The following is a 24,736-nucleotide window of genomic DNA, read 5'->3' as shown; positions in this document are numbered from 1 at the left end:
AAGCTGAGATGTATATTTAACATTTGAAAAGTCAGTCGAAATACTTTCAAATTAACCTGTCAAACAGTAGGCAGTCCCACATCCCTGCTGTGTTGGGTAAAGTAATAGCTCAGGTCTTGTGTGATGCCATTTTAATATTTACTTAGATATTCCTTAGGTGTATGTTGAGTTTGTGAATATGAGAAAAGTGGATATCTTGCATTTAAAATACCAATGCCATTTTATGCCTTGCCAATGGTATGCCTTGCCAACAAGTGATTTTCTCCCTAGGTGTAGAGACCCTGGACTGGTCCCAGATTTGTTTGTGCTTTTTCCAACTCCATTGCTCATTGTCAAAGCAAACATGTTTGTATGATAATGAGTGACAATGAATGTGCATGATAGCGCAAACAGACTGGCACTCAGGCTATGGAGACTCCATAGAATTCGAATGAGTAGAATAGATATATATTTCTTCAGTCCATGGGATCGTTTTAGTGGTCCACCCATTATGGCAACTCAGTAGTGCCTTGCATGTGTAGAATAGTTGGAGAGGCACAGTATTTTCAGCAAAAGATTCCCACTGACAGAGCATAAGAAAGTCTTGTTCCACCTTGACCACCCAGGAAGTAAAGGTCATGAATTCCTCCAGGCAGTGAAATTCATCCTCTGATTCGTCCTATTGCCCTTCTAAGAGCTACCTTTATCGTATGTTCTTTAAGAAAGACAAAAACAAAACCTGAAGACCATGTCCTACTGCAAATGTTTTTACACATTGGATTGGGGTTCTAATTACGGTGCAACGCAACTGTATTGTCAAACCAAATTGTTTTGGTAGTTTGTTCCAGTGCCCTTTACTGACAAAATTGTCAAAATTCTGACCTGTCATACTCTTTCTTTTGAAGGCATGTCAGACAATCACATCAGTGATTTGCTAATGAATGTAATTAACAGACGTGAGCGAAATGAGTTCCATGAGTCCTGATCATGTGACCGAATGTCACTCGAAGTCCAATTGCAGATTATCACAATATCCTCTGCACTGTTAATTGTTATTATGACACTTGTACCTGTTTTACCTGTTCCAACATCCTCTGGAGTGGCATGGAAATAGTGTATGGCAGGCATACAATAGTAATGAGTACAATCATAAAGCCCTGCAATAGACTTTTGTCCTGTCCAGGGGGTGTACATGTCTTGTACATTAAGCTGCCTCACACTACAGAATCGGGAGACAGGCTCCTGCTCTATGGACCATTCTGGCTTGGACAACAGTACTTCATAGTAATTGAAGCTTTTGTATTGTATAATTATCAGGGGCTGAAGCTGTGACTCAATGGCTTTTTTCGGGTCCAGACACTTTCTAAGGCAGTGTGTCCGGCTCTGCCCAGTCAGTGTCTTCACCGGCTGTGGCCAAATCCCTAACTTGACAAAAGTAACATGGTGTATGATGCTCTTCCTCTTTCCTGTAAGTGTACGTCTCGGGTTCAAATGTACTAGATCGCTTGTTCTGTTTGAGCTGCTGTACCAGCAGGAGCCAGGACATTTTCATGTTGTTGGATGGTGCTTTCTCTTACTGTCCTGGATCAGTTGAAATGGCCCGCCATCCTGTCGTCTTGGCAGTATCAGAAGCGGAATGGGTAGAATCCTGACTTTTACCTTTTGACTGTGTGACTGCCCGCTCTGGCAGTTTGCTTCTGATTTGATGGTCAACAACTGTTCACCTAGAGTGCAGCCTGTAACCGAGTGTGGGGGAACTCCAGAAAGTCATGAAAAATGTCTGCAGCCACAGTTAGGGCTAAGGTGGTGGATGAGGATGATGTATGGTGGTGGATGAGGATGATGCATGGTGGTGGATGAGGAGGAGGATGATGTATGGTGGTGGATGAGGAGGAGGATGCATGGTGGTGGATGAGGAGGATGATGTGTGGTGGTGAATGAAAAGGATGATGTATGGTGGTGGATGAGTGAGGCTCAGCTATGGTACATAATGGTGTTTCTATTAATATAAGTGGGAATTTTGTATTTTTTGTGGTTTTATTAATCAGATAGGACAGTGAAGGGGAAAAGGGAGACATAGAGGCTCCCTTAATCGACATCCACGTCTTCGGCGCCCGGGGAACAGTGGGTTAACTGCCTTGCTCAGGGGCAGAACGACAGATTTTTACCTTGTCAGCTCGGGGAAGGGCAAGAAGGATAAATATTGCTGAGGAGGAGTATGCATGGCTTATAAAGATCAATGCCTGTATTCACAACGCATCTCAGAGTATGAGTGCTGTATCTAGGATGAAGTCCTCCCTGTCCATCCATATCATCTTATTCATTAAGATCTAAATGGCAACGCTGATCCTACAGTAGATCAGCACACCTACTCTGAGACTCTTTGTGTGTACAGGCCCATCTATAGTATAGAATGGTTATGAGAAGGAGAAGAAGTTTTTGTATTGTCCCCACAGTGCTGTTCCTAACAGCTTAGGTTACTCACAGTCACAGCCCACAGATGTGGTTGTTTTGTATAGCCTGTCATTAACCTGCTGAATGGGAACGTGTTGCCCTGGGATGAGTGGGCGGAGAGTTTGGGAGGAAGAGGCTTTGGTTGGACAGAGTTAAAAGTATCATCCATCATTAGACCAAGGTTCCAATTCCACATTGGGAGAGTCTATTGATTCAACCAGGATAAAAGGGGTTCCTGTCCGTTCATGGTTGTTTTGTGTGGCCTCTCTAATCTAGCATGTGTATCTGAGAAGATAAAGTGCGTAGGTTCCAGCACATTTGATTGTAACGTTGTCTAGTCGTTACTTTCTATGGAGACGGTGGCATGTTTTGAAGTAGTGAATCGGATAAGAGGTTCGGTGTCTAGCTTCTTTCCTTTCTGAGGACATTAAACATTGAGCAGTTCTCAGTAACTAGCTAAATGAGGAGTGAACAGTATTGACTGGTGCTCAGGGGCTATTGATAATTAGACATTTTATTTAAGGCCCATTGCAGTCCAAATTCAGTTTTAATGGAACTATTACAGTAAGGTACTTAATTATTACCCAGAAAGGATTTGATATTGAATAACAATGGCTGAATTGGGCTTTTTAAGCATTATTTTTTCCAGTTTGGGCTTGAAATTCATTTTGGAAACTATATTTTGTGCAGCTAACCAGGCAGGCCAGGAGTCTTTGTGTTGAGAAAATGGATTTCATTTAGATAGCATCTGACTGGCTTCTCGCTAGCTTGTGATAAATAGAGCTGGTCAGTACTTCCCCAGACCCATACTACAGCTTGGAGTAGGATAAAGGGGAATGTGTTTGCTTGCATTATAGCACTACCATCAGACCAAACTGGCATATACCTCTTGGTTGAGCTACTGTCTGCCTTACCCCTTGCATGCCTGCCAAATTTCGGGTCAAGGGTTGTGAACATGTGTCTACAATTGCACCACCATTATTGCTAATGGGCCAATAACCACCATTAGGACCCAATATGGACCCTATTTGCATAGGACTTTTGGACATACACCCTCAAGTCAATTTTTGCTGCCACTTTGCCTCTGCCTCAAATGGATACACTGGGAATGCATTCCACACTATTATGTCCTGTCTATTACTAGATTATTCTCCTCCTCTATTTTGTTAACCTAAAGTCTGGTGTGCTACATGAATACAGTACATTGCTAGGGTAATGTCTATAAGAATGAGCCATAAGGGGAATATCTATAAGAATGAGCCATAAGGGGAATATCTATAAGATTTAGCCATAAGGGTAATGTCTATAAGAGTTAGCCATAAGGGTAATGTCTATAATAGTTAGCCATAAGGGGAATGTCTATAATAATTAGCCATAGGGCTAATGTTTATAAGAGTTAGCCATACGGGTAATGTTTATAAGCATTAGCCATAAGGGTAATGCTTATAAGAGTTAGCCATAAGGGTAATTATGTGTACAATTTTAACACAATTCTCCTTAATGTTGTATTCTCCAGAAATGTATTCAAATTTAAGAGATGTCCCTTTGGAGTAAATAACTTTATTATAATATTTGAATGCGTAAGTAAGCCTTGTCCTAGGCTTCTGCCCTATGGGCCGTTCTGGCTCCTGTTTCTCCTGTTTCTGTAGCGTGAGGCAGCTTGATGTACAAGACAAATAGGGGTGCCTATATTTGTCCTGTTTCACTGCATGTACAAGTGGGTAATCTGTACAAGTGTGAGGTGTGAAATGAAAATGTGTTTTTTGCATATCCCACTTCCCAGGAGACACCCGTGGAGAGTTGGGTCACAGCCAGGTGATCAGACATTATTGACGGTGACTCGGAGCAATTAGGGTTAAGTGCCTTGCTCAAGGGCAGAAGTGACAGATTCTTCTGGGATTCAAACTAGCAACCTTCTGGTTACTGACCCAACACTCTAACCGCTAGGCTACCTGCCGCCCAAGTACAACCCCTGGATACGCTGCTTGTCTATCGCAGGGCATTATTTGAATGCATGATTCTCCAATATTCTGCAATGTGGAAGAAATCTAATGTCAGAGTGGAAATCTAACCCTATTCTTACTCTAATTAAGATGCTAAGTTAGCCTATTAACCCAATCAATTTCTGGCAGCCGTTGTTCTATCGAGGCAAAGGGGAAATAGTAATTTTAATTCTAGGTGATCCCCTGGGTGTCTGAAACATTTGGCTATATATGGAGGATGCGGTGTCCCCTCAAGCCTGCCAGCAAGTCATTGGGGTAGCAAGTCCTAAGGGTCTTCAGCTGTTCATGCCTGTAAAATGAATTTCCTGCTCAAGGGCAAATCTCAAGGACCATTATGGGAGGAGAAATGTTGCTCCGAATGATGTCCCTAAGTGATGTTATTTAATTAACCCGTTTTATTTTATTTTTGGAATAGAAAAGTTAACCAAGGAATACATTTTTGTTCACAGTACATTCTCATTGGTAGCCTATTTCATAAGCTGAGTCCAGTTTTCTCTTTAATTTATTCAAATAAAAATGTTTCTCCTTTGATGAATTTTCCTTGCCTGGCATTACTCATCAAACAAATATGAACAAATGAGCCTGTGTGGTTTGATATGGGAAGCGAGGCATTGCACTGATTGCTTTTTCAGGCTATTGACAAAGGTCACCAATGCAGGGTTAACTGAATTCCCATCACTTGTTTCTCTCTATTGATTTACGCTTTGTTTGCTCATGTATTGTACAGTATGCTGGCACTTCATTTATTTTTTCTCTAACTTAATTTGATACTGGTTTGATTATAACGGATAGTCACCCAAATTACAAATTAACTTCCTTTCATGGATAATTATCAAGCCGGACAAGCTCCTGCGTGTCAGCAAACCCACAGTTTGACTTTATTTACTTACCCACAGCAAAACAATGGGTGTTGAGGGACTAAACGTGGCATACTGCAAAGTAGCATGCCCCTCCCCCCCCCCCCCCCTTACCCTCAGAAAAGCCTCAATTCATCGGGGCATGGACTCTACTAGGTGTCGAAAGCGTTCCACAGAGATGCTGTGCCATGTTGACTCCAATGTTTCCCACAGTTGTATCAATTTGGCTGGATATCCTTTGGGTGGTGGACCATTCTTGATACACACGGGAAACTGTTGAGCGTGAAAAACCCAGCAGCTGTGCAGTTCTTGACACAAACCGGTGCGCCGGACACCTACCATACCCCGTTCAAAGGCACAAAAATATTTTGTTTTGCCTATTTAACCCTCTGAATCGCACACACACAATCCATGTCTCAATTGTCTCAAGGCTTAAAAATCCTTATTTAACCTGTCTCCTCCCCTTCATCTATACTGATTGAAGTGTATTTAACAAGTGTCATCAATAAGGAATCATAGCTTTCACCTGGATTCACCTGGTCAGTCTATTGTTTGTATTTCCTTCTACTTCCTTCCTTAGAACATTCATAACAGACCACTGAATAATGCAGGTATATGTCATATCTCATTGCACGTTAATCAACTTTAAGATTACAGACTTTACTTTAAGGTGACGCACTAACTTTAAGGTGACATACTTTACCTTAATTAAGGTGAAACACTAACTTTAAGGTGACATACTTTACCTTAATTAAGGTGAAACACTAACTTTAAGGTGACATACTTTACCTTAATTAAGGTGACACACTAACTTTAAGGTGACATACTTTACCTTCAGGTGACACACTTCTTCAAGGAAAATAAAATAAAAGTGTAACAGGTCTCTTGTGGAGACCACACTCAAATAAGATGCCCTGCTTGAGGAGGATGCTGATGAAGATTAAATAGTTTATACAATGTTTGACATTTCCTTTCTGTGTTTAGAGGGGAAATGGTGGAAATGAGTTTCAGTATTATTCCTTCAGTAGAGGTATGGAGAGGGGGAGATAGGGAGCCTACCTTGTGTGCCAAACTGACTAGCATTACCCATCTGTCAACCAAGGACAGTGGAATGACAGTGCTCTTATCTATAGAGAAGTAGTAATAGCAGCTGTAATTGACTTGAAATTGGGTTTGATGTTTTTAATCAAAACTGGACTTGAGTTGAATTGGTCGGCTATAAAGGGAGAGGGAATGGAACCGAATTGAATCAGTGGAATTGTCTATTAATTAAATTTGATAAATGTGTATTTTCATATCAAGCATTATTTGGTCAGTTGAGGTGGGCTGGTTAAATAATAAATGTCAAGTTCATTCCAATTTTTTGGACCAACTACTATTACTCAATTACCAATTGTTGTCAAATACTTCCCAAATACCCTGGGTATTATTAATCCACTATCAAAAACAAGTATTCCAACATGTGCTTTATGACTATGGCTCTCATCTCTGGCAGGAGCAGTTGCTTGGTTTGAAACCTGGCACAGAAACCCCTGATATGTTAGTGCAACCTGTAGTTGTATCACCCAGGCATCTGTTGTGTTTCATTAAAATGCTATTAACGCCAGAAGGATTTCTTCCACAGTCTGTGGGGCACTCTGTCACTGCACTTTTCACTGAGACTGCTGGGGTGGCTTGGTGCTGGGCTCTAATGAATACACTGCTGCCACTCTCCACTCTGTTGTGAACGTAGGGATGGCATGGGGTGGTGGGATGACGTGGCTATGGGTCAAGGAACAACAAACGGTGCAGACACCAAACATGATGCCCTAGATAAGCCCTTATGCCAGAACGCAACATAATTCAAAATGCAAGCATGCTTTGCAATCTCTGATCTTATAGCACTAGTCTCTTTGAATGGTGAAGGGTGGTTTTGTAGACTTTGTAAAACAGGCCTACAATGGAAGTTGAGTCCATTTATAGTTGACTGGTTTTGACTGGTAGAGTAGGTCATCTTTATTATCCTGGATGGGTAATGTTCTTTATAGCTGGTAGTCAATACAACTTGGTGGTCAGTATGTTTGCAAAAGTCAGAGCTCTTCACAGAGGAAGTAACCATGATGTCGTTTTCTCCATCTCTGCAAGGAAAGCGGCGGCGGAACTTGAGCTCCCCGCCCACCGGCGGATGACAGCGGCGCGGGAGAAGGGTCGTCGACCGCAGATGCGCGGGCCGGCCTTCATGTTCAACGACCGCACCACCAGCATGACCGCCGAGGAAGAGCGCTTTCTGGATGCGGCAGAGTATGGCAACATCCCTGTGGTCCGCAAGATGCTGGAGGACTCTACCACGCTCAATGTCAACTGCGTGGACTACATGGGCCAGAATGCATTGCAGCTGGCGGTGGGCAACGAGCACCTGGAGGTGACGGAACTGCTCCTGCGGAGGGATAACCTGGCGCGCATCGGTGACGCCCTGCTCCTGGCTATCTCAAAAGGCTATGTCAGGATAGTGGAAACCATCTTGGCCCATCCATCCTTCCAGGCTAGCGAGCGACTGACACGGAGTCCGTGCGAGCTGCAGGACGACGACTTCTACTCGTACGATGAGGATGGCACGCGCTTCTCGCCCGACATCACCCCCATCATTCTGTCTGCGCACTGCCAGAAGTACGAGGTGGTGCACATGCTGCTGCTGAAGGGCGCGCGCATCGAGCGGCCGCACGACTACTTCTGCAAGTGTGTAGAATGTGCCGAGAAACAGGGCAAAGACGCTTTCAGCCACTCACGCTCACGCATCAATGCCTACCGGGGCCTGGCCAGCCCGGCTTACCTGTCACTGTCTAGCGAGGACCCAGTGCTCACCGCGTTGGAGCTCAGCAACGAACTGACCAAGTTGGCCAACATCGAGAAGGAGTTCAAGGTAGGACACTACTGCACTCAGGGTTGCAAACTTTCTGAAACTTTCCCAAATGCGTAGGTTTTTCAGAAATCTATTTCTGAATTCTTAGGTTTTACAGAAATCCTAGGAATTTGGGAAAATTTCACAGAATTTTGCTAACCTTCTCCTACTCAGAAGCTAACTGCTTGCTGACTGTTGTTTTTTCTGCATTTAGTTTGAAGGTGTAACCATGTTTGTTTTTCTTTATTTAGCTTGAAGGCTTAACCATGTTTGTCTTTCTTTATTTAGCTTGAAGCTGTAATCCTCTTTGTTTTTCTGCATTTAGTTTGAAGGTGTAATATTTGATCGTTTTGAATGCTTTGGAATTCTGACATGGAATAGTACTAACTAAATTGAGGATTGTTATCAGGTAAAGTCGTATACAATAGCGATGTGTTGATTCTGCTTAATTAACAACTCCATTAATTTCAGCCTCATGTTTTTATTTAAAACCGATGTTGTGTAATGTAATGAATCTTCAACCTGTATGTGTGTTATGCTGATGTCGCCACCAGGATAAAAAGAGCCATAAAAAAGAGACCACGCAGCACAATTGCTTCTCCCTGGTAAATATGTTTAACTACATAAATTCATTGAGATTGATTAAAACACTGGCTAATTACTTGCTGTTACTTCAAGGGTAATCTGTCTTTTAGCATATCTGGCTGACTGTCAGATTGTGCATTATTATATTTTTTTATTTAACCAGGCAAGTCAGTTAAGAACAAATTCTTATTTACATAAGTGACCTACCCCGGTCAAACCTTGACGACGCTGGGCCAATTGTGCACCGCCCTATGGGACTCCCAATCACAGCCGGCTGTGATACAGCCTGGATTCAAACCAGGGATTGTAGTGACAGCTCTTGTACTGAAATGCAGTGCCTTAGACCGCTGCGCCACTTGGGACTACAGTTGCAGTTTAGCCACAGCCTGCAGATAAACATTGTGACAGATGTGAATTCCAGAGCTGTTAATGGAGGAGAGGGAAACCAGTGGTGTTTCAAAAAACAAACCTGCCCTCTCCTTTAAGAATAGATTATTTGTCTCATTTGAATTGATTGTAAAGATGAGTTCACTGAACTATATTGCCACAAAAGCTTGTTATTAAGTTACCCACATTTACTAGAGTGTTTCATGCTGTTAAACATATGACACATTAACAACCATTTCGAGCTTGGTATGATGCAACAAGCTACACTGAATGTGTTTGTAAATGAACATTTTAGAAGAGGACGCTTGTTTGACCCTGTCTCATAAATCAAAACTTTCCCCTATTGGGATTTTCAGGTTTGTCTGATACAACATTTAACGCAGAAGAAACTGAAAAGCTATTTCCGTAGAGAACACATCACATAGCTCTCAATATGGGCCCTCATACAGGGCTTATTGTGTTTTGTCCTTATACCTGTTTTCTTCAATCTGTTCTCTGAGTTGTCCTTTTGCCTCCCTCTGAGAGATGCAGTGAGATGATAGAAGTATATCGGAACATGTTCTAGTGAATGAAAGGCAGTAAATTGCTCACACGGTGCAATGCTTCACTTGAGAGTTGGATCACAATGTTCAGTTATGAGTGACTGAAAATGTAGGGTTTGGGCTTGTCAAACACAGTATTTAAAAGTATCTTTGAACAGATGGTTTATGACAATCCATCACAATTAGAAAGAATAAAGCACTAGACATGAACAAAGTGACAGATGCATGGTGAGCAAAGTCTAGTTGTTCCTTGGAAATTAAATCCAGACTAAATACTCTCAGTATAAGGACAAACAGCACATTTAAAAGCAAAAGATAAGCCTTTAGCTTAATGCGTCTTTAATTGTGTTCTTAGAGCAAGGTTTAAACAACAATGTGAGTAAAAGTGGTGACTCTGGAGTTATTCAATATGTAAGTATGACCATAGGTAAAAGGGACAGGCTACAGCTTGGCAGTGTGCTATAAGGACAAAGTCAGCTGTACCAAGAGAAGTTTCAGACTACTGTTTCATCATGAGACTGCATGCATTTCAAATGCATTGTCAATATGTATAACTGTTTATGTATCATTTGTGTAAACGTATCATTTGTGTCCCCTAATTTGCAAAACTGCTTCTTCTTGATATTTGAATTATACCAATGAAACATGCATGGACCCTTCCTCCCTTGTAGACAAAGTATATATTACATTAATGTTGGATTTCTTTCCAACAAGTAGAGTGATCTAAGCTAGGGATGGTTGACCAGAAGTTCAATTAACAGCTTAAATATGATACCAAGTAATACTGAGGCCAGTATCGTCAATATCGACTGTATACTTTCTATAAATAGGGAGAAAATGATATTAAATACTTTTATAATACTGTGCTGAATACAGTCAATCTTGTCACCTGGCAAGCACGGTCATTTTATCAAAACACTGAGATGTCTTTTCGCAAAGGACTAGACTAGTATTATGTAGGCCTATTTAAGGAATGCTGAAATTACCAATATAACTGCTTCCACGAGAATAAAATTGCGGATGCACTCAGATAACAATTCCATTACCTTACCTCCTCCTATAGTGACAGTAATCCTGTGAAAATAGGGCTTGGGTTAAAATACATTTCACATTGTAACATTAACACCACATTTCTATGAACGTTTTATTTTTTGGAGATTCATTTCCGAGCTATTGTAATCCTTATTATTCATTTTATTATCCTGCACAGTATTAAGATGTAAATGTATTTCCGATTTTTTACTTAATAATACAATTGTATGTCATGTGGATATACAAACCTTTCTTGAGTTCAGCTAATGTCGAGATCATTACACACAGATATCCCCATTGGGTCACCACTAGTGGACCCATTACTTATTCAGAAATGCTAAAAGTGTTTTCAGAGAAACATAAGTATTTTGTTTCACTATTACTGTATATCTTCTATAACATAATGTTTGCTGAAAAAATATCACTGAGTTTATATTCTGTTCGTGTCACGTTACCTTTGTAATTGAGATTTAAGCCAACGAGTTTGCCTTTCCCTGTCTCCAGTAGCTGACTTGACTCTAACCTGTTTTTCTCTCTGTCCAGAATGACTATCGCAAGCTGTCTATGCAGTGTAAGGACTTTGTAGTGGGAGTGCTGGACCTCTGTCGGGACACAGAGGAAGTGGAAGCCATTTTGAATGGAGATGTTACTGCTGAGAAGGAGTCGGGGCAGGGCCTTCGCTCTCTCCTGAGCAGGGTCAAACTGGCCATCAAGTACGAGGTGAAAAAGGTAAGTAGCTAACAGTTTCCTTTATCTATCCTCAGGCCTAGACCTGTAGTTGACTTCTCAATACTTCAACAGGCATTAACTCTTCCCATGTAAACTCTCTCTGACTGGTGATCTCTTATTGGTTGAATGCTGAACATATCCAGGCTGTCCTGTAGAAGTGAAGCAAACAAAAAGTAACCACTTGGTTGGACTCACATCACACCTCATTTTCTAGCTTGTAAGTTATTTCTAGAATTTAGAATATACTGTAGTTCATTCAAAATGATTCCCAGGACACGCCACTTTACATCAAAGTGCCTCCATTGCTACTTGCCTGTGTACCAGACCTGCATCCATACCTCTTCTACCCGTCTTCACTGGCCCTGCCTACAGTATTCACCTGCGATCACCCCTTCCAACTCAACAGGGCTTCTTTTGTGACACTATCTACAGTATCCATCCATTTAGCATCAACATTTTGGCACTACACCTTTTGCAACAGTCAGACATTTTCATTGATTCACTGCTGCTTGCTTTAGTTTTTTTGCCAGAACGACTTTATGTTGTAGTGGAAACCACTGTGCTGTACCTCAAAGTTCAACTAATGACTAAACATAACCTTCCTGTTCAGAGTGTCTACAAGTAACACAGCAATATGTCAACCAAGTCAAAATCAACGTATTGAATGTATATGATTATAGTTACAAGTTAATCCAGTGTCACATGTATGGTATGTGCCAGTTAGCCAGCCAGCCAGTCACATGTGTGTTATATGCCAGCCAGCCACCCAGCCAATCACATGTATATTATGTGCCAACCAGCCAGCCAGCCAAGCCAGTCACATGTATGTTACGTGCCAGTCAGCCAGCCAGCCAATCACGTGTAGGTTATATGCCAGCCAGCTGAGCCAGTCACATGTATGTTATGTGCCAGCCAGCCAGTCAGTTAGTCAGTCAGCTTTTTAGTGCAGCAAAATTACCCTGAATTGGAGGCAGCCAGCAAACTTCTTAGTACAGTATTATTAATCATAGGACTGGGTGAGCTTTGCCTACTCTGTGGGATTTCCTGCGCTCAAGGTCGTCCGGTGATGTGATGTTAATCAAGCTGACAGTTAAATGGCATGGATAAAAGTGCTGCACTCCCTGCATAAAGGGGCCATCATACACTGCAATTTTAAAAGATTAGATTTTGACAATAACTAATACCTCACTAAGGCCTTCTTCTTGCCATAATGTGTGAGGTTCATTGAGGTATAAATGCATGATGGAATTGAAACCGACATTAACGTGATTGATTAATTAGCAGCCGTGGCCACAATGGTAAAGGATGTTGTCTCCTCTTCCATGGTAAAGGATGTTGTCTCCTCCTCCACCATGGTAAAGGATGTTGTCTCCTCTTCCACCATGGTAAAGGATGTTGTCTCCTCCACCTTGATAAAGGATGTTGTCTCCTACACCATGTTAAAGGACGTTGTCTCCTCCTCCACCATGGTAAAGGATGTTGTCTCCTCTTCCACCATGGTAAAGGATGTTGTCTCCTCCACCTTGATAAAGGATGTTGACTCCTCCACCATGTTAAAGGACGTTGTCTCCTCCTCCACCATGGTAAAGGATGGTCTCCTCCTCCACCATGGTAAAGGATGGTCTCCTCCTCCACCATGGTAAAGGATGGTCTTCTCCTCCACCATGGTAAAGGACGTTGTCTCCTCCTCCACCATGGTAAAGGACGTTGTCTCCTCCTCCACCATGGTAAAGGATGGTCTCCTCCTCCACCTAGGGCCATATGGTTCAAGTGTCTCAGAGTAAGAGTGCTGATCTAGGATCAGGCCCCCCTGTCCATGTGTCTACTCCTGCTCCTCCCCTCCGACATTGACGTTGCCGGAGTAGTAACCACCGGTCCTGGGATTCATCATTACGTACACCTGGCATCCATCATTACGCGCACCTGCAGATCATTATGATTCACACCTGCACTCCATTACCGTCATCATTACTACCTCCCCTTTATCTGTCCCTCCCTTACGTTCATTCCTCAGTCGGTATCATTCCTGTGTTCATGCTACGCTGTCTCGTTTCATGTTTGTTGATTTATTAAACGTTGCACCTGCTTCTCGACTCACAGCGTCATCGTTACACCATGTAATCTTATTCAAAACTGACCGTGAATCAGCACTCCTACTCTGAAAGGCCTGGTACATAAGGGCCCTGGCCAAGAAAACACCATTTATTAAAGACTTGCTCCAGAACTTTGGCGACTACTAAGTATTTTTAAACCTCACACTTTGAGCTGGATGTGTCAATGTGTAGTTCATACATGCATAATATATGAGCAGAATTAATGTCTTCCCTAAATTAGCCACAAAATCCCTAGTTTAAAAGTGACTATTTTTCTGGAAGCTGTGCTAAGCCATTTTCCCTACATTTCCCCCCACGTGGGCCAGCCCCGTAGCAATTTGAGTTCTAGCCAATGAGCTTCAGCCCTTGCCATTTGAGTGACAGCTAGCAAGATGCACACACAGCGGAGCGAGTGAGCGCAATCACGTGGTGCACATATCTGCACATACTCTACATGACCAAAAGTATGTAGACACCTGCTCGTCGAACATCTCATTCCAAAATCATGGGCATTACTATGGAGGTGGTCCCCCCTTTGCTGCTAGAACAGCCTCCATTCTTCTGGGAAGGCTTTCCACTAGATGTTGGAACATTGCTGTGGGGACTTGCATCTATTCAGCCACCAGCATTAGCGAGGTCGAGCACTGATGTTGGGTGATTAGGACTGGCTCACAGTCGGCGTTACAATTCATCCCAATTCATCCCAAAGGTGTTCGATGGGGTCGAGGTCAGGGCTCTCTGCAGGCCAGTCAAGTTCTTCCACACCGATCTCAACAAACCATTTCTGTATGGACCTCGCTTTGTGCAAGGGTCATTGTCATGCTGAAACAGGAAAGGGCCTTTCCCAACTGTTGCCACAAAGTTGGAAGCACAGAATCGTCTAAAATGTCATTCTATGCTGGAGCGTTAATATTTCTCTTTACTGGAACTAAGGGGCCTTTCCCGAACCATGAAAAACAGCCCCAGACCATTAACTTTACAGTTAACTTAACTTTAACATTAACTTTACAGGCACTATGCATTGGGGCAGGTAGGGTTTTCCCGGGATCCGCCAAACCCAGATTTGTCCGTTGGACTGCTAGTTGGTGAAGCATGATTCATCACTCTAGAGAATGCGTTTCCACTGCTCTAGAGTCCAATGGTGGTGAGCTTTACACCACTCTAGCCGATCCTTGGCATTGCGCATGTTGGTCCTAGACTTGTGTGCAGCTGCTCGGCAATGGAAACCCATTTCATGAAGCTCCCGACGCACACTTTTTGTGTTGACGTTGCTTCCAGAGGCAGTTTGGAACTTGGTAGTGAGTGTTTCAACTGAGGACAGAGGATGTTTACGGGGCACACACATCAGCACTTGACGGGTCCCATTCTGTGAGTTTGTGTGGCCTACAACTTCGCGACTGAGCCGTTGTTGCTCCTAGACGTTTCCACTTAACAATAACAGCACTTACAGTTGACCAGGGCAGCTCTAGCAGAGCATACATTTGATGAACTGACTTGTTGGAATGGTGGCAACCTATGACGGTGCCACATTGAAAGTTATTGAGCTCTCCAGTAAGGCCATTCTACTGCCAATGTTTGTCTGTGGATATTGGATGGCTGTGTGCTCGATTTTATATACATGACAGCAACGGGTGTGGCTGAAATAGCCGAATCCACTAATTTGAAGGGGTGTCTACATACTTTGTGTACATAGTGTATGTGACATAGTATGCTACTTTAAGAACTACTGGCTAAAAAGCATACAAAAGTACCAGAGAATCTCTTTAAGCAACCAGGTGGAATTCTTAACACCATATCAGAATGATAAGGAGGCATTTGAGGTAGTGCCAAATCCCATAAGCAGTGTAGTGCATTTACAGTGTATCTCAGCCTCAGGCTGCCACTTGAGAAATACATTTGCAAGCAACATCCTCTCTCCCTATTGTCAATGGATCCAGCCTGAGGGAGTGCTTTGCTATTTCACAAGCCCCCAAATTACATTTTCCTAATCTGCAGCAGAGATGCAAACTGGAGCTGGCGCTCTTCACACTCTAAGGGGTAACACATGGAGGGGAATCCTGATTGTGTGTGCCGCGTTTCCCCTCAGGAACATTGAGTCATCTGGATCCAGCTCCCCAGAATGTGACTTAGCTGTGCCATGACCACAGATAGGATGCCATGATTGACCTCCCAGGATGTGACCTAGCTGTGCCATGACCATAGGTAGAATACCATGATTGACCTCCCCGGGATGTGACCTAGCTGTGCCAGGATCACAGATAGAATGCCATGATTGACATCCCCAAGATGTGACCTAGCTGTGCCATGAACACAGATAGAATGCCCTGATTGACTGAACACATAAAGATCTATTTTGTCCAGCAAAATGTTTTCAGCTTCTTGAGAGGGAAGGGTGTGTGGACCATGTTAAGTCCTTAGTGATGTAGTCGCAAATTAACTTGAAGCTCTCGACCCGCTCCACAACAACCCCGTCGATGTGGATGGGGGCTTGCTCTCCTCTCTTTCTCCTATAGTCCACAATCACCTCCTTACTGATGTTAAGGTGAAGCTGTTTTTTGACTAGTCAGTCTATTTATTTACCAAATGACCATTTGCTCCTTTTGTTAAAAGCCCATAAGCGGAAATTCACTGTTTTGCAACTTAAAGACGATGCACAGAGCTTACCCATGAGGGTGCACAACAATTGAAGTCAATAAGTTATTGTTTTAGTCAAAGTATGATCAGTGGTGTATAGTATTTACAGTGCCTTCGGGAAGTATTAAGAACGTTGACTTTTTCCACATTTTGTTACAGCCTTATTCTAAAATGGATTTTAAAAAAAATAATCCTGAGCAGTCTACACACAATACCCCATAATGACAAAGCAAAACACCTTTTTAGAGATTTTTGCAGATTTATTGAAAATAAAAACAGAAATGTACATAAGTATTCATACCTTTTGCTATGAGAGTCGAAATTGAGCTCAGGTGCATCCTGTTTCCATTGATCATACTTGATGTTTCTACAACTTAATTGGAGTCCACCTGTGGTAAATTCAATTGATTGGACAAGATTTGGAAAAGCACAAACCTGTCTATATAAGGTCCCACAATTGACAGTGCATGTCAGAGCAAAAACCAAGCCATGATGTTGAAGGAATTGTCCGTAAAGCTCCGAGACAGGATTGCGTCGAGGCACAGATCTGGGGAAAGTTACCAAAACATTTCTGCAGCATTGAAGGTCCCCAAGAACACAGTGGCCTCCATCATTCTTAACTGGAAGAAGTTTGGAAACAACCAAGACTCTTCCTAGAACTGGCCGCCCGGACAATCGGGGGAGAAGGGTCTTGGTCAGGGAGGTGGGGGTATCTGTAATTTACTTTTACTCCACTACATTCCTATAGAAAATAATGTTATTTTTACTCCATTCATTTTCCCTGACACCCAAAAGGACTCGGAACATTTCAAATGCTTAGCAGCATAATTCTTTTTGACCAATTCACACACTTGTCAAGAGAACATCCCTGGTCATCTCTACTAACTCTAATCTGGCGGACTCACTAAACACAAATGCTTTGTTTGTAAATTGTGTCAGTGTTGCAGTGTGCCCTGGCTATCCGTAAATTTAAATAACAAGAAAATCTTGCCATCTAGTCAGTGTAATATAATGAATTGTAACGTATCAGGAAGCAGGTGCAGAAGGTGAGTTTAATAAACATGAACAAGGCAGATAAACAAAACAAGAGAAATATACTGAACGTGAACAAAACCAATACTGCCTGATAACTGAGGCTACTGAGGGCTAAATAAAGGGAGCGTAATCAAGGTGATAATAAAGTCCAGGTGTGCGTAATGATGTGGAGCAGGTGTGCGTAATGATGGTGCCTGGACTGGTGGTTAGTAGACCGCCGACACCGAGCGCTGGAGAGAGGGAGCGGGAGTGGGAGTAGGCGTGACAGTCCCCCCCACCAACGCAAAGGCTCCAGCCGCAGGACGATGCTGGCCAGGAGTACGGCCCCAAGGGCGAGTAGAGGTCCGGATGGCGGAGATGGAAATCCCGGACGATGTTGGGGTCCAGGATGTTGGGGTCCAGGACACAACAGCGCCCTTTGGACCTACAGCTTCTGGCAAGGCAGGCGGAGCGGGAAGTTCCTGGTGGAGAACCAAACGCGATCACCATGATGGAACACTGGAGCCTCACTTCGGTGATGGTCCACCTGCTCCTTCTGGCGGCGGACGGCATGCTTTAGCCTCACGTGGGCAGTGTTCCTAACTTCCTCTGCGCGCCGGAACCACTCATCCACCACAGGGGCTTCGGTCTGGCTCAGGGTCCACGAGGCCAGGGCCGGCTGATATCCCAGGACGCACTAGAAGGGAGTCTACCCAGTGGAGGAGTGACAAAGTGAGTTCTGGGCGTACCCAGCCCAGGGAAGGAACCAGGCCCACTCCACCTGCCAGTCCTGGCAGTGACTCCTAAGGAACCTCCCCTTCCTCTGGTTGGTCCTCTCCACCTACCCGTTGGACTGAGGCCGGTACCTGGATGTGAGGCTGGCCACGGCCCCCATCTTCTCCAAGAAAGCTCTTCATAACCGCAACGTGAATTGGGGGCCATGGTCGGAGATGATGTCCTCTGGAAGGCCATAGTAGGCCCTACATAGGCCCTGAAGACCTGCTGGAAGAGTGCCTCAGCAACCTGGAGGGTGGGTAGGGAGACCAGAGAGAGGGATAAAATGGTAGGATTTAGAGAATCTGTCCACAGCAACCATAATAGTGGTGAAACCATCAGACGGAGGGAGATCAGTCAAAAAATCTATGGACAGATGGGACCAAAGCCGCTGAGGCATGGGAAGGTGTTTCCCTGCTGGAGCGTGTCCCGGGGATATTTGGTTTGGGCACATACGAAGCAGGAGTTGACAAAGCGGGTGACATCCTGCGCAAAGGTGGACCATCAGTACTTTGCAGAGATAATGGTGCAGGTGTTACCTGGGTGTCCAGCGGTGAGGGATGTGTGCACCCAGGTCAACAGTCGGTCTCTTACCCCTGTGGGGACATAGATGTGCTCAAGAGGGCAGGTAGCAGGAGAGGGTTCCCTCTCCAGAGACTGGCGGATATCCACATATACGTCCCAAAACACGGGCCAATGACACGGCTGAAGCTGGTGCCCCTCCTGGCCGCAATCTGGACACAGCCCCAGCTGTCTCCGGCGACGCTGCTCTGCCACGGAGAGGTGTGTGGCAACTACCTCCATGGGTTCAGGATCTGCCTCAAAACGAACAAAGGAGGAGGGCGAGGAGAGTGAGGTGCCGGCGCTCCCGAAGAAGGTTGTCCAGATGGATGGCCATCGCGATGAGCATGTCTAAGGAAAGGTTGTTGTCCCGGCACGCCAAATGCATCTGGACCTCCTCGCGCAGTCATCTACTGAATAGGGTGCAGTGGACCGGCAACGTCGAGCGCCAGAGAGAGGGAGTGGGAGTAGGCGTGACAGGAATGTGAAATGATATATACTTTTATACTTTTACTTTTGATACATAAGTATATTTTAGCAATTACATTTACTTTTGATACTTAAGTATATTTAAAACTTTTTTTTTTTTTTTACATTTACTCAAGTAGAATTTTACTGGTGACTTTCACTTTTACTTCAGTCATTTTCAATTAAGGTATTTTTACTTTTAATGAAGTATGACAATTGGGTACTTTTTCCACCACTGAGTATGATATATTTGGGCTTGAAGTGGGGACTTTTTTCTGTGGCAATGATATGACGGCTAATACTTTTCAGTCTACGTTTCTTTCCAGGGCTGGGTTTTATTTTAACGTTACCACCCACCAGCATGGCATTGTTAATTAATCAGAAACACCTGCAAAGTCCTTCCTCTTTGCGAGTCTCAACTGAACCAAACAGCTTTTCGCCGTAGCCAACACTTGGCCGCCTGAGCCGTGGAACAAATGAAAATAGAGGGTGCAAACGTATGTTTTTTTCACCTCTACTTTTTTTTTTACAGAAATTGAACATGGATCATTTATACATTCAACCTACTTTTTTTAGCTAGTCTGTATTGAAATAAATAATATATATATAAATATATACATTTGTGTGATTGCACTTTGCATCCATGCTCCCCCGTCGCCCCAACATGAATGCTTCACTACATGCTTCATTGCTTTGATTGGTGCAGCCAGCGTCTATCCTATATTATAAACTGGATAGTTTGAGCCCTGAATCCTGATTGGCTGACAGACGTGGTATATCCGACCATGTACCACGGGTTTGACAAAACATTTATTTTTACTGCTCTAATTACGTTGATAACCAGTTTATAAAATATCAATAAGGCACGAGGGGGTGTGGTATATGGCCAATATACCACAGCTAGGAGGTGTTCTTCGCACAACGCAACGCGGAGTCCCTGGATACAGCCCTTAGCCATGGTATATTGGTTGTATATTGGCCATATACCACAAACCCCGAGGTGCCTTATTGATATTTTATAAACTGGTTATCAACGTAATTAGAGCAGTACAAATAAATGTTTTGTCAAACCCGTGGTACATGGTCGGATATACCACGTCTATCAGCTTAAATGAACAGGCACCTGCAAAATAACATTCAAGGAACTTGTTTATCAATTTTGCTGTTCTGTTGTAACATTTGTGTTGGTGTTTTGTGTCTGATGCACTCAGGGTGTTGTTACATGTCATTTGCGACATGCATCATGAGCAAAGTAATTGTAGCTTATCATTTCACTTCCCCTGTGAGAAACATGAGCACGGCTGACTTGGCTTTGCTGTACCGCAGCTGAAGCCTGCCAGTTTCAACATGTCCCTTATAATGTAGAAAAACACATGTCTCTTATGGAAGATGCCAAAACTTTGGAGATAACAATAGATGGTGAAGTCAAAGATACTGGTTTCAGTCTGTGGTGAAGTCAAAGACACTGGTTTCCGTCTGTGGTGAAGTCAAAGATACTGGTTTCCATCTGTGGTGAAGTCAAAGATTTCCATCTGTGGTGAAGTTTTCCCTATTATGCTAATGACAACTCCAGTAGAACCAGCTTAGCCAGCTGGCTAATCCTTTGAATACAGTGTAGTTTGAAAAAAGACAGCAACAACAGATAACGTTAGCTAGCTAGATAAGGTTAATAAGATGGCTAGCTAAGGTTAGCATGCTACCTAGCTACACTAACAGCTGTCAATTGCCTATTTGTTGATGTTTCTCGATCACTCGAGGTGGAAGTCATTACAACATTATTTCCCTCCCCCAATTCGTGAATATGTATGTGTAGCCTGCATCTTTCTTCGGAGGTGGAACCTAAACAAAAATGACATCGAAATAGGGGCGGCATTGCCCTCTGGTGGGCGCATTTAAAATCAAATGATGTGTATAAACCCTGGTTTGCTTATGCTATGTAATGGCCAGTGAAAGGCTTTGAAGCCACCGGTCAGCCATATTGGTACTCCTCAGAAAGCGCAGTCCTCCATAGGAATTAATGGAATTCTACAGTCTTTCAATATAATCTTTCAAGGACAAAATTGTATGTATTACAGTAACATTATTACTCTCTAAATATATATATATTTTAGGAATATATGGAAAACAAAAGTAGACATTAATAAATGCATTTCTATACCGTCCAAAATATTTTTTTTACACTGGAGTAGGAGTACCAAGATGGCTGCGCGGTGGCTTCAAAACAAATAGTTATCTAGGGTTAATGCATATAATTGGTTAAAGTGGAAAGACCAGTGCCAAATTTTTTTAATTGCAACTTTTCCAAATAGTTCAGATAGTTGAATATAAATGGCTAACTAAAGTCAATATATCTTCCGGCTCTGTGTGCACTTGCTATGTTAATGATGCTGAGTGTTTGGTGTCATCACTGTGACTTGCGGTTTTATGGTTGTTGTTGTCAGGCTTGGGTAGGTTACTTTCTAATTGTAATCCATAACGTAACTTTTGGATTACCCAAACTCAGTAACGTAATCTGATTAAATTCAGTTACTTTTAGATTACTTTCCCCTTAAGAGGCATTAGAAGAAGACAAAATTGTATGTTACCAATTGAACGACATCTATTGCAGGTTAAATCAATGTTAAAATGTACATAACTGGCCATATATGGATGTTCCATTTTACTTTATGGGTTGGTTATGTAGGCTTCTTCTAACCTATCGCTTTCTACTACATATAATAATACGGTTAAATTATGTCTTTACATAAATATATAGAATTTATAAGTCCAAAAATGGATGTAGCAACTACAGATAGCCCCTTTAAGTCTATCAGAAGTGTGCGAGTTTGAGCATGTGTCAGTTAGATGTTGCAGGAGCGCATTTTTCACTGGCTGTCCACTGGTTTCAGAAACAATGTTTGATAGGCAGCTTAAACTTCTTGAATTCAACCATTATTGGGTTCAAATACACATTAAGATCTGTGAACAGCCATCCACAACAACCACAATCCGTAAGGCGCAAATAGCTAAGTGAGAGAGCAGCAGTGTATTTCACATCAATGCGCGATGGTAGATACCAATAATAAGTGATATCCGTATCGCTGTAGACACTGCTGTCATCGTAAACCTTAGCGTTTATTCAAATTGGATAATCTTTGAATGCTGACAGCAGTTGCAACATTGGAAGACATAGTTTGGACTGTAGCCTACAAAAGCCTATTCCTGCTCTTTTCACACGATCCATCAAACACATTTGGTGTGTCATCATACTGGTCTCTGACTTGTGGTCAGACTCGCTCAGGTGGAACCACCTTAAACTTGCGCCTTTTTTCAATGCTGATTTGAATGTCATTGAGAAAACAGAGACGTGTTAAACATCCTTTCTGTATTTAAAAGTAATCCTCGAAGTAATCATCTAGTTTTTCAAAAGTATCTGTAATCTGATTACAATATTATTGCTGGTAACGTAACGGATTACATTTACTGTTTTTTTTGTAATCCCTTACATGTAACTGATTACACGTAATCTATTACTCCCCAACCCTGGTTGTTATATTGTCATTATAGTTTATTTGTATGTATGATTATGTTGCTGCCTGTTGCCCAGGGCGCGCTTGAAAAACAGATTTGCATGTCAGTGTGACTCACAAGTTTAAATGAATCATAAAAAAATAAAAGGATTAACTGAAAACGGAGTTGTACAGCAAGTTGAATCTTTAGTTGGTACTTCAGACAACTGAAACAAAACACATGCCATTACAGTTAGCTTGTAAAATGGCATTCGAAAGGTTAGATAATGCATAAAATTAATTAAATCATAAGGAGTTGCATAGCAAGTTGAATCATTAGTTGGCACCGTATAAAATTGTATAAAATACCATTCCATCATGATAAATAGCTTTTAAAAGCTTTTGAAAAACTGTAAGGCAAAGTGACATCTTTCAGGATGACCCAAACCACCATTAGAGCTTTTGAACACCTACTGTAGCTTGCTACCCCTGACAGATATTGAGTTTCTACCTATTGATTTTTGCCCAGATTTTCTCACATGAAGTGTTTTAAAATGTCCTTATCCTGTTACTGGCAGGTTAATGTTCACCTCAACTCTTCTGCATCTCGTTCTTGTCCCATGATTTTTTTGTACACTGAAAAATCATCCCAATGCCACACGGCTCGCCCTCTCCAAAGAATCGATAATAATAGACTCACTGCTCATTATTCATAGCCGTTCTGGCTTTGCCTCGATTCCTCATTCAACAGCATAATTAATTGGCCATATTTTCCAATTCAGTCATTGCTAGCCTTGTAGCAAAAAGGGGGAGCCGATGTAGCACAACCATGACATTAAAAACCCAAAGGCACAGATGTTTGTTATTCATTAACCTAGTGGGTTCCATTCAGAACACATTGCACACTTGAGAATGGAGCTTGTTTCTTGCTACAGGTGGCAATGCACCTCTCTCTGACCCATAATTAATTTAGTCTGTATCTCAAAGTTATTCTCAAAGTACCTGGGAGCAACAGTTTGAGGGTCAATCCCATTTAAATCACAGGAAATGGCCACCATTCCCGTCCATGATTTCTTTCTTCAATTGGAATTGCATGTCTGTTTGTTCCCATATTAGAATGAACATGGCAACTCAAACTTTTTACATCCCCTTGACACTGGTTAATGTTCTTATCTTGTAGTATTAGGCCTTTACAAAGCAAATAACCAAACGTTTGCTATTATAAAATGGTTATGGATTGACTGGGCTGGCAGACGGTGTCAAGAAAACCCACAGAGAGAACTGTTCAGTTCATTAATGGCTCAGTAGCTTTTGATTGAAAACTTCCATTACTCAGACAGGGAACACCACCTACCCAAATCTTCCCACAGCAGCCACCGTTGACGAGAGCGTAATGTATTTCCCCAGATTTGATCAAGCCTGTTAATGTGATTACACACACACACGCACATAGACACACACTATAGGCCCACTTAAAATGCAAATGACCAACCAATGACTGGTGCCTCCACTCCGCAGTCCCCTTTTATCTGGTGTCCACCTGGTGCCTACAGAATAGATTCAGAACTGGGTTTTCATCCTCATTGTCCAGACTAAACGGAGTGGCAGTGTAGAGGATGAACCAGGTCTGCCACTCAGCCTCTTTGCTTCCCTAGACTGCTTTCCCATTTTATTATCTCTATTATAAAGACAGTATATAGCTCATCCCTGCTTCCCCAGGCTGCTTCCCGATTGCATTAACTTAAACATTACATCTCATTTCCTGTTTTCTCTCTTCTCCCCCACAGTTCGTGGCACACCCCAACTGCCAGCAGCAGCTGCTGACGATCTGGTATGAGAACCTGTCGGGCCTAAGGGAGCAGACCATCGCTGTGAAGTGCCTGGTGGTGGTGGCTGTGGCCCTGGGTCTGCCCCTGCTGGCTGTGGGTTACTGGTTTGCCCCTTGCAGTCGGGTAAGAGTACCACGTTCACTGACATACCCCGCTGACTTTCGCTTACCCTTTGTAGTTGTAGTCAGAGAAATGTTGATGGAGTATGTTTGTTTACAAAACTGCACAAACGCTCGTATGCACGTGCACGCTGATATGTTGAACTGTTGCACCCTCTTTAACCCCTCTGGTTATTATTTGACCCCGCTGGTCATCTTTGAACGTTTGGACGTCTTGAAGAACAATCTGGCCTTGTAGTTGGAATCCAAAATTGGCAGATTTGTTATTGTTTTTATTTTGAGAAAATGCGCCTCCAGCATCGTGGAGAAA

The 24,736-nt window shown here is 42.8% G+C and overlaps 1 protein-coding gene across 2 annotated transcripts in view; it reads left to right on the top strand.

Annotated features, from left to right (window-relative positions):
* Window positions 1–24,736, top strand: part of LOC139574489 (short transient receptor potential channel 3-like) — a 47,238-nt gene that overhangs the window by 1,592 nt on the left and 20,910 nt on the right. Inside the window, exons 2-5 of one of the 2 annotated variants that reach the window (XM_071399130.1) lie at window positions 7,418–8,192; window positions 8,726–8,776; window positions 11,261–11,446; window positions 24,266–24,430. In XM_071399130.1, the coding sequence (XP_071255231.1) occupies window positions 7,418–8,192; window positions 8,726–8,776; window positions 11,261–11,446; window positions 24,266–24,430 (1,177 nt within the window). The remainder of the gene's footprint in view (window positions 1–7,417; window positions 8,193–8,725; window positions 8,777–11,260; window positions 11,447–24,265; window positions 24,431–24,736) is intronic. The other variant, XM_071399131.1, reaches the window with a different exon arrangement.

Source organism: Salvelinus alpinus, chromosome 4 (genome assembly GCF_045679555.1).
Source record: "Salvelinus alpinus chromosome 4, SLU_Salpinus.1, whole genome shotgun sequence".
In the NCBI taxonomy this organism is placed as follows: Eukaryota; Metazoa; Chordata; class Actinopteri; order Salmoniformes; family Salmonidae; genus Salvelinus; species Salvelinus alpinus.
The sequence above is the reverse complement of the archived record's forward strand: the minus strand, read 5'-3'. Positions and strand labels throughout refer to the sequence as shown.